The sequence below is a fragment of the Limulus polyphemus genome, unplaced genomic scaffold (genome assembly GCF_000517525.1).
Source record: "Limulus polyphemus unplaced genomic scaffold, Limulus_polyphemus-2.1.2 Scaffold1974, whole genome shotgun sequence".
In the NCBI taxonomy this organism is placed as follows: Eukaryota; Metazoa; Arthropoda; class Merostomata; order Xiphosura; family Limulidae; genus Limulus; species Limulus polyphemus.
Genome location: NW_013667584.1, coordinates 207,794 through 223,101, shown reverse-complemented (window position 1 = coordinate 223,101; position 15,308 = coordinate 207,794). Strand labels below are relative to the sequence as shown.

Here is a 15,308-nt window from a genome sequence, read left to right as displayed (position 1 = left end):
TTTCACGTTCCTCTTCATTTGTTTATAGCGGATTCAAAATCAAAGGTATATAAAAAGTAGCATTTCAGATCTATCTTTCTATCTCCCACAAGTCACTGCCCAAAAGGTCTTTCGTTCAATACCAGATCGCGTCAGATGGGATGAACGATGAGAGACTACCAACTCAGGTAACAAGTCTGATATTGACTGAAATATAGATCTGAAATGTTATCTCTACACACATCTGATTTTGAATCCGCACCGGACAAATTAAAGGGAACATGAAAAATATTTGCAGTTAACGAAATTTCTATCACAAATTTAGGTCCATTAGCTTCTAGTGCTTCTTCAACTTTTGGCCTTTAAAGTTTAAACCGTAACTTTAAAAAACATTGTACGAATAAGTGCTAAGATACAAGAGAAAGAAATGTGAATTACCAAACAAAAAACAAGTAACATTGTTTGGTAAGTGTAAGCAAACAAGTTTGAAAAGTAAAATTTTATATACAAAATTACTAAAAAATACTGTTAAGGATACTGGCTGAAAGAGTACAGAAAATATCGCTTAATAACTTTTAAAGGAACAAAGAAAGGTCCTGTTAGGCTATCTTCACAAATGATGAAGATTAATACTGCTTAAAACAGTAGATTGAAAGCTTCTTTCGAGAAAACAGTTGAATAAATTATTATTTATACAAACAAAAAGAAATAAATTTTAAGATGTCTGCTGGAAGAGTAAAAAATTAGTTTATTGAAAACATATAATTTTTGCTAAGATGGCTGCTGAAAGTATCGTATCAATTGTTAAAAAAAGAATAAGTACAGAATAATACAGCTTAATAAGCTTATCCTTTAGTATATAGTGTTGGAAATAACTGCAATAAAACGAAATGAAATAATGTTAAAAACAGTTAAAAAAATAAAGTCATATCGTTAGGATTTTATTAAGAGAGTAAAGACAATATTGTTTAAAACATGTTAAAATAATAATGAAAACATGATTAAGGTCAGTTTATAGAAAGAAAATCAAGCAGTTGAGTTTGTTAAAAAAAACGGGCACAATTTTTTTATTTAGCTCAGCAAATACTGAAGTGCATTAAAGTTAGGAAAATCAGTAATTTACGGTTCCGGTGAACCCATCCATGATTTCCTGATACGATAGTTACTATCACAATTTATTTTAGTAAGAAACATATAATCCTTGGCGGTTATATATCAGATTTTCGAATTGTTTCAGAGACGCCAACTAATAAAAAATTCGACTCTTTGTTTTAACACGTTGTTTTTTCACTTTGTTAGAAGAAACAAAACAACAGTAGCTGTTCATTGTTTGCTGAATAAAGCACTTATAAATAATATACGAACAGTGATTATAAACCACCCCTAATGATGGATCACGTGATTTAAAAATCGCTCTAAATACTTTGTACGTTTGAAAACTTCAACAAAATCATCCAACCTTTAAATAGAGAAGTTAAAGGAGTTTTTAAAAGTAATAAGTGATAAAAACAACTTCAGAAAAGAGGACTGTCGTTTGAATATTAAATGTTTGAGTTTTCTCTATAATTCAGTGGTTCTCAAGCTTTTTTGTTCGCTGACCACCTGATTTTTTTTATCTTGGCGGATTACAGTGGGATCTATCTATACATTATGCTGCTTATTAATACTACAAATAAATGACCTTATAACACCAAAATGTTGTTTATATTTAATTAGACAGTCAACGTTTTGTTTTACAGCTTCTTCGGGTGCGTTTACTAAAACACAAACCGTCAGTTTTGGTTTGTTTTAGTGAATGCTCCTGAAGAAGCTGTAAAGGGAAACATTGAGTGTCTAATTAAATATAAACAACATTTTGGTGTTATAAGGTCATTTATTTGTAGTATTAATGTCTTCTATACACCAATATGCACTACAGAAATTATATTATGCTACTTGTTCCTTTCCATCATTATGCAATATTTCCACGAACCACCATGATTCGTGGTTCTGGACCACAGATTAAGAACCGCTGTTCTATATCAAGCTCTTATGATATTATTTTTGAAATCATCTATACAGAATAATGCTTTTTAAAATGTTCTATATATTTTATAACGTGAAATTTTCAAGAAAACAACAATTAATGCTATACTAGTACGACTGGATACTTATGTTTGTTATTTGTTGAGGAATACATTTTGACACATAAAAACACTATAGTAAGTTTAACCAAAACACTCGAAATACGAATATATATATATATACTCAATAACACCATAAAAAGTATTTACCAACTGACAGTGATCGCTGGCTAACAAGTTAATCAGTTTTCACAAACTGCAGCCTCTGTAGGATAAAACGGCCTATAGTCGAATAATTAAGATAAAGTGAGTTGTTCAACATATATATATATTTAAAACAAAAATATTAATTCTACAGTTCTGCTTCATAATTGTCAAATGAGATTACGACTATTTCCAATAAGTCTGTTCACGAACGATTCCACACAACATTCTCCATAATTAGGTTCAGCATGGCCTGTAGGACGATAAAGAGCTTAACTACTTCTATTCGCATGTTCGAAATTGGGTATAAGATAACAAAAAAACAACAAGAAGGAATGAAAACTGTTAAGCTATATATCGTCCAGTGGGCCCACATAACCTGGATGCGTGTGAAATTAACAAATTGAGTTGAACCTATTTGATGATATTCCAGATGCGTTTCACTTCAAGATCAGCCGAGGCAGACAAGTTTTTCTTGAACTTTCCGCAAGATGGGTTTGAGTTAATAGTGACCAATGGACCTTCGTCGATATTAGTTTGATATTATAATGTGATCGGAAGTTTAGTACAAGTATATGTGAACTAAACCCTCAATACCAACCAAGAACAGGAGACCCTATTGGCTAGTTCACTGTGGAACCTTCAATGAAATGTCAGAATAAAAACTACGATAGGCCTATACATTTATCTCAACACACTTTAATATTTTGCTAATAAAAAAAAAAAACGACTGACAAGATATATTCATTACACATGCCATTTTGTTTCTTATAAAGACGTTTTGTAATGACTTAAGTACTTAATTTCTGTTCCAATTTACTCTTCTAGATAATTAGACAGTAAGACTCAATGCAGGTATTTTTTCATACAAAAACGGACTCTATAGCTTTTTTATATATATAATCGAGTAGTAATACAGCCACTGTGAACATATCTTCTATACACACTGTTCATCGTGCCGACAAACGGAGAGCTTAATTAATTGGTGTGCTGGCATTTAGAAAATACGTAGTAGCTATTCTACTAGACAACAAATTATACAACTTACAAGATCTTTGGTCACTTGGCCAACTAATAAAAGGCTAGGCCTACACTCTGCACATACAAACAATGATAAACACAGAAATTCCTACAATGAGATTGCCACATGGGATGCCACATTTTGTGACTAATAATGGGATTCAGTTTTGTACAGCCACACTAGATGAAACTTATTTACAAGAAAATTTCAAACTCCATCCTATAAATCTATATATTGGACATTTATCACGTAACTTAGGTCATAACATTTATCACAAAACTTGCGTATAACACACTATGTCTACAAAAGCACCATCTAACCTATAATTATAAAATAAAATAAAAATTATAAAATTTTGAAAATTGCACATAATGCGTAAAACTAAGGAATACTTCGAAATCAATATGGTTTACGACCTATGATTCTTGTTTATCAAATTTAAACTGATCAGAAAATTTTGACGAGTAGACTTTCTTAACTGCCCTTTGTTTACTATTGTGAGGACAAAGAATTGTTGTTTTTCAGATGAAATCTAATGAAATGGTTAAAATGCCGTTATTTTAAATTCCTGATGAACAATCACAGACTTAAGATCATTAAAGCTATTTTCAAATATGGTGGTACCTATAAGCTTATTCAACACGTAGTTCTTCAGTTATTGTTGGCTATTATTATAAATAATGTAGACTATAGATAAAAGCATGGAGACTAAAACAATTTTCGTATGATTTGAACTAACGATTTTAAAGTTATACCAAAAGTTGTGTCGGGCATCTCTGTCGGTTCGTCAAATTAGATTTATTGTGTGTTTGTTTTTAATTATGCACAAAGCTACACAAGGGCTATCTGTGCTCTGCCCACCACGGGTATCGAAACCCGGTTTCTAGCGTTGTAAGTCCGCAGATATACCGCTGTGCCACTGGGGGGCAAAATTAGATTTAATACGATCTCTGAATTGTAAAGCTGCAGTAGTAAAATTGTTGTTAGCCGATAACGTTAACTTCCTGAAATCTCTTCCGAGAACATTAATTTCCTAAAATTTCGTCTGAGAACATTAACTTCCTAAAATCTCGTAATTAAGCGTATAACTGTTAAGACAGCGACGTAAACAAGTATTTATTAAAAATCAAGAATAACTGGAGAATACAAATATTTTTATTGTTTTTAACTTGAATTTTAGTAATTAAGGTGTGACCTCCCAGTTGTTAGTTTTTGTTTGTAGTTAAGCACAAAGCTACACAATGAGCTATCTGTGCTCTGCCAACCGCGGGTATCGAAACCCGGTTTTTAGCGTTGTAAGTCCGCAGACATACCGCTGTGCTATTGGGGAGCGTTAGTTTTTGTATTTGAGTTAAGTGGCATAGGCAACGAACGGGCCTGGCACTTGCGTACAATATATTACATACACTTCCTTTTCTCGTTATTCTTATCTAGTGTGGCTGCACAAAAAGAGACTTTACAAGTCAAGTTGTTTTTCATAAATTATTCTTTCTTACACATATTAACTTTACCTAATTTCTGAACAAACAAAACAAAACATCTTTACCATTATTTACTTCTTAATTATTAAAACCAGGTTTCACCACAAAACTACTTTAATGGAAAATTCTATGAGTGACAAGTATCACATTATATCACATACCTGGACTTTTTTTTTTATCATTTTTGACAAAATAAAAATTATTATTATTTCTGTATCACACAAAGTATTGGGTTATTAAACCATGCACACCTACACTATATTATTTTCAACCTCTTAATGGCTGATATCATAGGGATTTTTTTTTTCTCCACCAAAAACACAGAGCAAGTTTGCACCAAAATTTTGACAACAAATACCATGTTTCACAACAATCTAAATATCTTTCAGTTTATCACCCTGTTTATATAATGCCTTTTTTGAAATAAGTGACAAGCAAAGTTTAGGATCAAAGGGCCACTTCAGCATCGATGAAAACGTTATAACATACTCTCTTTCTTCATTCTGTTGAACAGAATGACTAAGTGATTGCCTATTATATAAAAATGTGTACAACATGTGTTAATATTCTCTGTTTCAAATAAATTTTTCAATTTCTGAGTGTTTATAAAGTTTAAGTTAAAAAGGCCCAAATTATGATGCTGTCATGATCTCAAGATTCACAAATATTGTATATTTTACAACGATAAGTGCCAATTTTAAAGATATGTCATTTAAGTGTGCTAAAGTACTCCTCAGTCTCTTTAGATTACATCTTGAAGTGTCTATAGCCATGCACAACAAAATAATTTTTGAAAATGTTCAACATATGTTAACAAAAAAATAGCACTAAAAAAAAGATAACATTACCCAAACTTATAGAAAAAATGTTAACAATACAACATGGAATATGGTATATAACCAAATGCTCACTTTCTTACATTAATCATTTAATACTATATGAACAACAAAAAGCAAATAAACAATTTCAATAAACAGTACAAAGCAATAACCAAGAATTTTTTTTGATTTTTAATGAAAAAAAAAAAATTAAGATTGGGCCACTGAAATTATCTTCAAAAATAAAATCCTTATGCAAAAAATCTGGATGAATGATTTAATAGATTCTTGTGCCTTGACTAGGCCACAGATAAAACATAAATGATATAACATGTGCTCCTTTAAAAGAAACAAAAATAAACAGATATGATAGAAACAATAACTGCAGGAGCAAGAGGCACAACAGATCATTTTCATACTATGACACCTGTACCTTAATGATTATGATATTAAGTTTACAACCACATCAAGAAAAAATATTAGTATTTTCCTTGAATCTATGAGTTTGTTTTTTGTCTCCAAGGTTTCAAGTCTAAAACCAGACCTTACAAGACAAAAATTAGAGATATGCACACTTTTTAAAATGTTTAAATTCCAGTATTGGCCACTGGAGAGTTGTTTTAACCACTACAGCAAATCACAACCACAACTATACATCACAGATGAGATTCCATCTCTGTGCTTCTCCTTTGACTATTGCCTCATTGTTTGGCTTGGCTTGAAGAAAAAGTCTTACCTTTATTTAATCTAAAGAAGTGTACGTGTGCACAGCTTATTGCACACACTTTATATAGGTGATCATTCTGCAAAGGTAGCACTATTACATGGATAAAAGAAAACATTATATAGACTCTCAAAGTCTGCAAAGATGCAACACGCACTACTGATCAGTAGCACAGTAATTATAAAGAAGAAAACTGATAAAAAGATATTATTGGTTTCTAAACAGAAGATAGACATTCTGAGATGATGACAAAGAATAAATTTATTTACTAGATAGTTTCTTTCTGGGTATTGCATACCCATTCAGAGACACGTCAACCCCAATTTAAGGCTGCTTGTTCTTCTTATGTCACATATAACAGTCTCACTACTATTGCACACCAAGTTCAAAGTTAGAAGATTTATTAAGTTTCACCATTACTTCCAACACACAATGGTTCTACAACTTCTCCTATAGCTTAATTTTTGTTTTATACTGGTCCATTGAAACTGACCAGCCCATAGCCATTTTGTGCTGTTGACGAAACTACTAATGGCACAGTAGATGAAGGTGTGGTACTGGAAATTCCTGATGAGGCTGTCACAGCTGATAATGAGCTGGTAGAAGCAGAGGAATGATTGACATACTCCTTCTCCACTTTAGTCATATGTTCCTCAGAGTGAAGGTCTACTTTGGAGTGTGGTACAGAGCTGTTATTTTCATCTTTTATTTGATTAGCAAGTTCTTTGACAACCCGGAGCCCTTCATCCATAAGTGTTTCCTGAACTAGTTGCTTGGTTATTTGGGCATTAGTCTTCCTGCTGGTAGATACCATTTTCATGGCACTAAACATGTCTGCAGTTGGGAGTGAATGGTTGAAGTCCAGTGATGGGGAGTCATTGGTTTCCTGACTCATCGGAGGGGAGGAGGTGTTGCTGTATGCTGAGAACTGGGAATCTGAGGGTTAGAGTTTAAATTAAAAGATAAGAGTTACAAATTACCTATCAGTCACATGAGATTTTACCCTTTTAAAAATGAAAAACAAAATCCACTGACATACTGTCATGAGTTGTTAAATGCTGACTTTATCATGCTAACAGTGAAATAACCCTGAAGTATTATGGGATTTATTATTGGCATTATCATATTAACAACGAAAGAATCAATATTTGCTAGTATACTAATTACTGACTATATTATACTGACATTATAATAATCATCCTTTATCTTAATAACAATTAAATCATTTATGTGCACTATAATGTTAATTGATGACTTTACATTATTATCAGTGGAAGCCATTTTAGTTATGACCATCAGATTGAAATGATATTTTTAAAGAATGAACATCTAACATTTATTGGTAGCATTAAAGGAATGTTTTGAAACAAATAAATTAATTTTTAGTGTAAATTACTGCTTATTTTAACTTTGTAAAAACTAAGAAACCTTAATGGAAATAAACTAATCATAGAAGCCCTACATCGACTGTGATGTAACATTATGGATGGAAGTGTGGCTCATGTCCAGATCCAGAAACCACTGTAGGGTAAATATTTTATATATGAAGATGTCTTAGGATTAATCTTTTTTTAAAACTTTTTCAAATAACCTTTGTAATTAATTGCCCTAACTGTTTTTCAATTTGTGTATATCTGTGAATATTTCTTGTTAATAAAGCTACTAAAAACTCCCTTCAACCAATCAGTAAGAGAATAACAATAAAGGAGAGTATTTATTTACTTTTTACTATTTATATAACTATGTCTGAACAATATGATTCTATGCAAATTTACTACTTTTTGTTTTCCATTATTTAAGTATTTTCAAGTAATAATTTATGAAAACCATAATATATTCTTCTGCCTAATAAGTTGCACATACATATCAATAGTTAAACCTATCTTACCTGTGTCATCAGTGTCAAGTTTTTCTGATTCAGAGCAGTTTGAAAGATGTCCATATCCCCTACCACTATAAGAGAACCTGTTTGGCAATAAATATTATTAAATATATATATAGTTAAATAACTTTAATAACTAAATTAAAGTTTTACATGTAATCTTCTCTTTTCAGGGGCACATGAATTTCAGTTTTCATAATAGAATAATACATCCTTTACATGAACTCAACTGTATCAGTATTAAAGATTAGCATGGAAAAAGTTAATATTACATTGATAACCATGCTTTATAACCGTTTTGTATTTGGCATATTTTTAAAAAATAATGGATTTAAGAAAACTGATTAATCATATTATTACAGAAACAAATTAACAATTTGTATTCAATATTAAACTTATAGTATCCTTTCTAACAAGTATCACTGTAGCTGAGTGAAAAAGCCCATAAGTGAAAAGAAATTTCTGGAATTTGTTGGAAAGTTTACTTTCCTTAATTCATTTTCATGTATTACCTATAGTATCCTGTTCTCATAATGGAATAAATAATGTTTAATATCTTGTGCAAAATTACTCTTTCTGATACAAAAAAGTACATTCTAAGTATATTTCAGGTGAAAATGTGAGACAAGCCTTCCTCATCTTGATGGACGCCCAACAGAGGGCAGCAACTACATCGCTCAAGTAGAAAAGTTTCAGTAATAACGTGCTAGTTTTAAAATATATTTGTATACAATTATTTGACCTTTCCTTTACTTTACGACTACGCGAGTTTAATAACAAATAATTGAAGCTTTAATTTCTTTTTACCTTCTTTATCTTTCCCTATCAATATTGCAATTATTATAAATACTTTTGTATTGCACTGTTGTAGTAACATTTTGAACTTTGTTTTATTGTTTACTTGCAGTATCTTTTTCTCTATGAAACCTGGATAACTTAAGAACAAATTACAGTTTTTCTTAAAAATGAATTTGTCATGTTCCTATATTCTATTGCCGTTAAAAATGGACACGATTAAGGTTAGTAGCGACATAATTTCTACATCAGTTAATAGTTTATTTCAAATTGTTTTTCTCAACATACTAGTGAGCAAAAATCACCAGAAAATGTACAAATAAGAGTTATTTCTTGATACCTTTTGTTCGTTCGAATGTTTTAGAATATTAAAACGTTCTTATTTTTCCTTACCCCGAACTTTAAAAACATATCTGTCAATAGAAGACACCAAAATATTTTATAAAATGTAGTATTAAAGTAGGAAGGCAAACAATGATTTATAAGCATAAGGAAAAGCTAATTGATGGTGGAACATGTACATATACGTGTTCCACTATTAATAAACTTTGCTTTATGCTTATACATCATTGTTTGCCTACCTATTATTATATTAGCATAATGTGTTTCCTTATTCAAGTAAGTTTGTTTGATTGTTAAGTCCAAATCTACAAAATGGGCTATCTGTGCTCTGCTCACCGTGGTTATTTAAAAAGAATTTTGAGCTATATAACCCGTCATACTTACCACTGAGCTAGAGGGAGCAAATGTGTAGTTTGGTCATATTTTTGAAAACAACTTTTAGCGTTTTCATTGATATGTATAGTTTTTGGAAGATATATTTTTTTTCGTTTTATACGAAACACTACTTAATGAAACTGGATAAAAATATTTCCCTTTAAACCTAAGGTAGTACCAAAATGGTCGATGTTATGAGTAGTGTTCAAACGTTTAGGGTTAGCAATTCATTATACATGCTATAAATCTTAGTCTCACACAACTAATATGCAATCAGATCAAGAAAGTTATGGTAGCTATAATGCGAATTCTGAATTATTTTATTTTTTAATGATTGCCAGGACAGAGTTTCAAAGAAAATTAGTATTTTTAAATATTAGGTTTATATTCATATTACGGAAAAATACAAGTGTGAAGTAACTTCAAAATTTTTACATAATTAAAATTACAAATGATTCGTTACGTATACATAAGTAATTAGAAATGACCGTTACAAGGTAGCCCTGTAAAAACAAAGAATACGCGAAAAATAACAAAAGATCTACAGGTTTACTAACGATTGAACTAATGAGTCCACTATTTTTTAATTTTTTACATATATTATCCACTTTTTTCCCCGACTAATACGACCCGCTATTGCTTTTTGACGTAAAAAGTATAAAGTAAATATCTGCCCATAGAGGACGCTACATTACTATATATGGTGCAGTGTGACTGTTTTTGATAACAACTTTTTATTCGCCCCTGTTAAACTTTAAAAGCTAAAACTTGAAACATTTTTTTTGTTCATCAACAGAAACGCAGTAATTACAAACTAGTATAAATGAGTTCATACAATAAATTACAACATAAATTGAAACATCAAACCAACTCTCGCCTCTCTAAATAAACAGGTATTACATAAGTCCTATTATAGTTATGATAAGCTAAACTGAAGGTCATATAACAACAAAAATAATATCCAGAAGCTACAAGTAAAGTCCAAATAAGGCTGAGCCGTAGTACTTCCGGGTACGTACTTTAGTCTGGCATTTCAAAGTAATTTCTATCTCTCCTTGGATTGGCCAGGCGGATCGATTGTCATGGGCCAAGACTATTACTGCATGTATGTTGGTTTCTTGTAGCCAATAAAACTCAGTCGTCATGTTAGTTTTTATTTATTATATGTATCGACCAAGGCTACCCAGTTTTTGTTCACGTGCAACCAATAATACTGTTACCATGGGAACCGCCATTTTAAACAAAGAAAAGAAAGCAACCATTTACTGTACAATCAAGAATAGAATCTGTTGAAAGAAGAAGTTAGGGCTAAATGTAAGGTGATGACAACGTTATCTTAAGAAATAAACATAAGATAAATACCAACAGGAAAAAAAAAAAAAGGACTTAAGATAATAATTGTCTCTGAAGAAACAACATTCTCCAAAACACTGGTTTCAACACAAGCTATAAAAAATAAACAGGGGAAAATGTGTGTATGTACAAATAAATTATTTAAAGGAATTAGTAACCTTAATTTGAACATTCTGTTTTATCATTTGACGCACATCAAACTTCTAAAAATCCTGGACCCGCCAGTGCTCTCGCATATACAAGCAAAATGCATTGTACGAAATAAGAAATACTGCAGATAATCTTAATGGCATATGGAAATGATTGGCAACCCATATTTTTGGCTCAATAACATCATGCAAGGCATTACTACTGGTTCTAGTAAATGTTGGCGTTTTCCTATCTTGTGAATCCAATTGTACAATAAATAGTTTTTTACGACGTAAAAATATCATTTCTCCAGTAATATTAACAGTAAAATGATAAAGCCCAGGATGTTTAGTAGATGGGCACAGTGACCCCCCCCCCAAAAAAAACCAAACAACAAGCAAACAAAACACACACACACACACAAAAACAACAACAAATACTGAATATAATTATATATATTTTAACCAACGTTACGATTTTATATACTCACGGTTTCATTTGAACAAAACTTTACATGCGAATAAAAAAGTGGGTTAGCGTCAGCTTCAGTGGCAGTCATTTAAAAATTTGGCGAGGAGGCAAGACCCATCGAAAATCTGACAGACTGAAATTGTAAGATACTGTATATTTGTGAAGTTAGCGTTTATGGACCCTAATCGGTGGCACATTATTTTATCATGTATATATATCTATTTGAGGCTGGTTAAAGGTTGTTACTGTAAATATTCCAAGACTTTCACTCGAGAAATTATTTGAAAGATATCTGGTAATTTCAGCGATGATTTCGCACAATCTGAGATTTGCATAGTTGAAACTTGAAAAAAAAAAAAAGCAACAAAAAACTTCAATCAAAGACACCAAATAACTGAGTCATGAAGAACTTACTGACTAATTAATATATGCATGCACTACGTATACGAACATAATCTGGGTGGCTGGGTCAACATACATATTGCTATTTGGATTCGCGATGAAACATGTAAGGTGGTGTAATAATGTTTAATGGCGTGGATCAATATAATTTCCGACAGCCTGATTTATTTCCGAAAAATTAAAATGTAAGGAGGGCAATTGCACCCCCAGCCCCCGCCCTCCTAAATATCTGCAACTGGTTAGCTTAATCTAAATTCATTTTAAAATATATTACATAACTACTTAAACTTGTATTAAAATGATTGTACAATAGCTAATACACAAACATTGCTTTAAAAGGGTAGAAGAAGAAACTATACGTTTAACACTACATTTTTGTGACTCAGACACTGAAAGGTAGACTATTTATAAGAAAGGCTGTAAATTAATTTTAATTAATTTCATTATTCAATGGGATTTAACAAAAACAAATATAGGAGATTTAATTGCTCCAAACACAGTGAACATTTAATAACATGGTGGCTTCCTGTGCAGGTAGTTTCACTATAATTAATTACTAACTAACATAACTCAGTTTGACTGTCCTGATTTATTACGAACCGAACTTTCTGTTCAAGATGAGCAGATGCGTCGCCTAACAAGTTTTTTTCAGAAGCGAATACGATCAAAATTGTTAACAAAAACATCTGTCTGCTTTTTATTCTGTAGAGCATATCTCGGAGACCATAAACTGGAATGCATCTACGCACACTTTGCGCATGCGGGCAGACACACATACACACACACACACATATATATGCATACAAAGTTCACGCTTGTTACGAGCCGATTATCAAAATAAATCCATCTTAGTATTATAGTGCTGCCATCAAACGGGTAGTATAATCAATAACAGTGATGTCACACAACTTGAATTTACATTGTTTCGAACGGTATGTGTTATATCCGGATCGGGTTTTACGTTTGCTTTTGTGTTTTCACAAAAGGTTTCTGTAAATGTTTATCTATTCAAAACTGATTGTGTATTTCTCTTGCTTCTGTGACAAAGACGTCAATAACGCTGAATAAGGGGAAACACAACAATTTGTTTTACATCTGAGTTCTTTAGGCTTTCTCATGAGAAGCGTAATGCACTAATTACAGCGAAGCACGAACCGCACACTACATGTAATTGGCAAACTTCTGCTCGTTCTTACTGTTAATCAGAGCACGTCATGAATATTCACGAGGTGGTTATTTGTGTTCGACTTTCATCGTGAATTACAGTATGCAAATGAGGCTCCAGTAAGCAAATTGCTTTACTCTTCGTAACCCGAAGAGAAACAAGGGCCGGGGACCAAGTTCTAAAACTAATTTTAGGGGCAGAGTGCGTACGTAGCTCGTCACCGTACAGCCATGACTAGTACTACTACTACTGACAACAAAGAAGCACCCAATGGGGTATCACGTGCTGATAAACAGTTACCAAAGTAATCATTACATTTGTGTATAAAGCACAAAATAGGAAGAAAAAAAAACGAGTGTAAAGTTTAACCTCTATTCTTGAAACACAGATTAATACACGCCTTCTGTACATTAAATACTCTTTGTCCTCATGAATCAAGATATAAATATAGCTTATAACTTAATTACATCGTGTACAAGGATATTAATCTGATTATTATGAACGTATTTATCTCCTTTTTTTTTACATTTCCTTGCTAGTTTTTAATAATCAGATCATTTACTTTAAAGCTTAAATCCCACAGATACATTTTTTTATGGCATCAAACGTAACTAAACGCAAATAGTATGCAAATTATAAGGGTTAAATCACTTTATGTTCGAAGAAAACTATAAACAAAACCAAATCCATAAAACACTCCAGATATTTACGTCTTCGCGTGCACACAATTTGTCTTTCCATAAATAAAAGACGAATGGTTTAATGTATCGTGTTCATACTAATCATTCAATATTCTTCGCGTAGTTCTTGTAACTGGAATTGTTAAAATAGACAGTTTTACGCATAAAATAACACACGATCAATATAAATGCAAAAAATTGATGCGAATAAAAACAGTTATACAATGGGTTTTATTTATTTTATTTCTAACAAAATTATTGCTGAAGCAGATAACGAACAAAAAATAAATTCAAAGATATTCATTGCAGAGGTAGAGTTGAAACTTTTCGTAATTTAATGCATTAAACATTAGTCTTTGTTCAGTACATAAAAATCAAAATTAAATACTTAAATTCTTATCCATTTTCTTGCTATCATTGTTTATTAATTTTTATTTGATTTGATTATGCCTCGAGAAAAATGGTTTGTTTCCGGTTACCCGACCTACCCTAAAGTTTTTCAACCCCCCCCCCCAAAAAAAATTCATCCTCCGATCGACCCAACTGTTAAACGCCTTTCGACTAATAATTTTTTTTCGTTAAATTATTGCACCAATCTGCTACCACATTGTGGAAAGTGAAGGTCATAAGAATCCACGTCTCTGATTCGTTACTTGGTGTGGTGTTGCCAATTGTAGCTGAACTTCCAGTTAGGGAATGTCAAACATTTAATCATGGCGGCTAGAATACTCGCTGTCGTCTTTAACAAATGCCCACGTTTCCCTAAAAAAAAAAGGCAGTGTCACAGTTTTCTGGAACAGTCAAAGACGTGTTCGAGTCATACCACTCTAAACTAGATTCGAATGATTATAATCAGACATTAACAAATGTTGATCTGGACGAAGTTTCAATGGATATTGGGATAGATCAATTAGTAGACACGTTCGGTGCCAAATCAATCGAATTTCAATGTAGGCCTAAACCCAAATGCCTTGCGGAAGTTGAAAGTTCAAGTAGAGCAAAGTATACAGTGAAAAAAAATCAAATTAACCCAATACTCTGCTTACCTACTCTATTTTTGAGGACGTAAAGAAAGTAAAAAAAAAATGCATATCTACTTATCCTATTTTTTTCAGCACATAATAGGATACAAAGCTTTTTTTTCTAGGCCTTATTATATTCATGCTCATCATTGACATTATTTCAACAATGTTTTACGGTTTTTGTGCAATGGTTTAAAAGAGTTGTTAAGTTTATTTTTGAATTTTCATGGATGTTCTATGGAATACTGTGAGTCTTGATTTTTGTATTCAACAGTATATGCTTAATGTTGACAGTTTCATGAATATTGATTTAATTTTCATTTACATTACCCCAAAATTTGATGTCAAAATCTGCTTGCGTCCTATACACCGAAGGTATGAATAATATATATGTATATATAT

General features: G+C 31.8%; 1 protein-coding gene across 9 annotated transcripts in view; it reads right to left on the bottom strand.

Moving 5' to 3' along the window:
• Positions 1-2,927: 2,927 nt before the first annotated feature.
• The window catches only part of LOC106465536 (NGFI-A-binding protein 1-like), a 186,168-nt gene continuing 173,787 nt past the window's right edge, over positions 2,928-15,308 (bottom strand). For all 9 annotated transcript variants that reach the window (XM_022393447.1, XM_022393444.1, XM_013925759.2 and 6 more), the window contains 2 exons: positions 8,179-8,255; positions 2,928-7,226 (listed from right to left, as the gene is read on the bottom strand). In XM_022393447.1, coding sequence (XP_022249155.1) covers positions 6,760-7,226; positions 8,179-8,255 — 544 coding nt within the window. In that variant the 3' untranslated portion in view covers positions 2,928-6,759. The remainder of the gene's footprint in view (positions 7,227-8,178; positions 8,256-15,308) is intronic.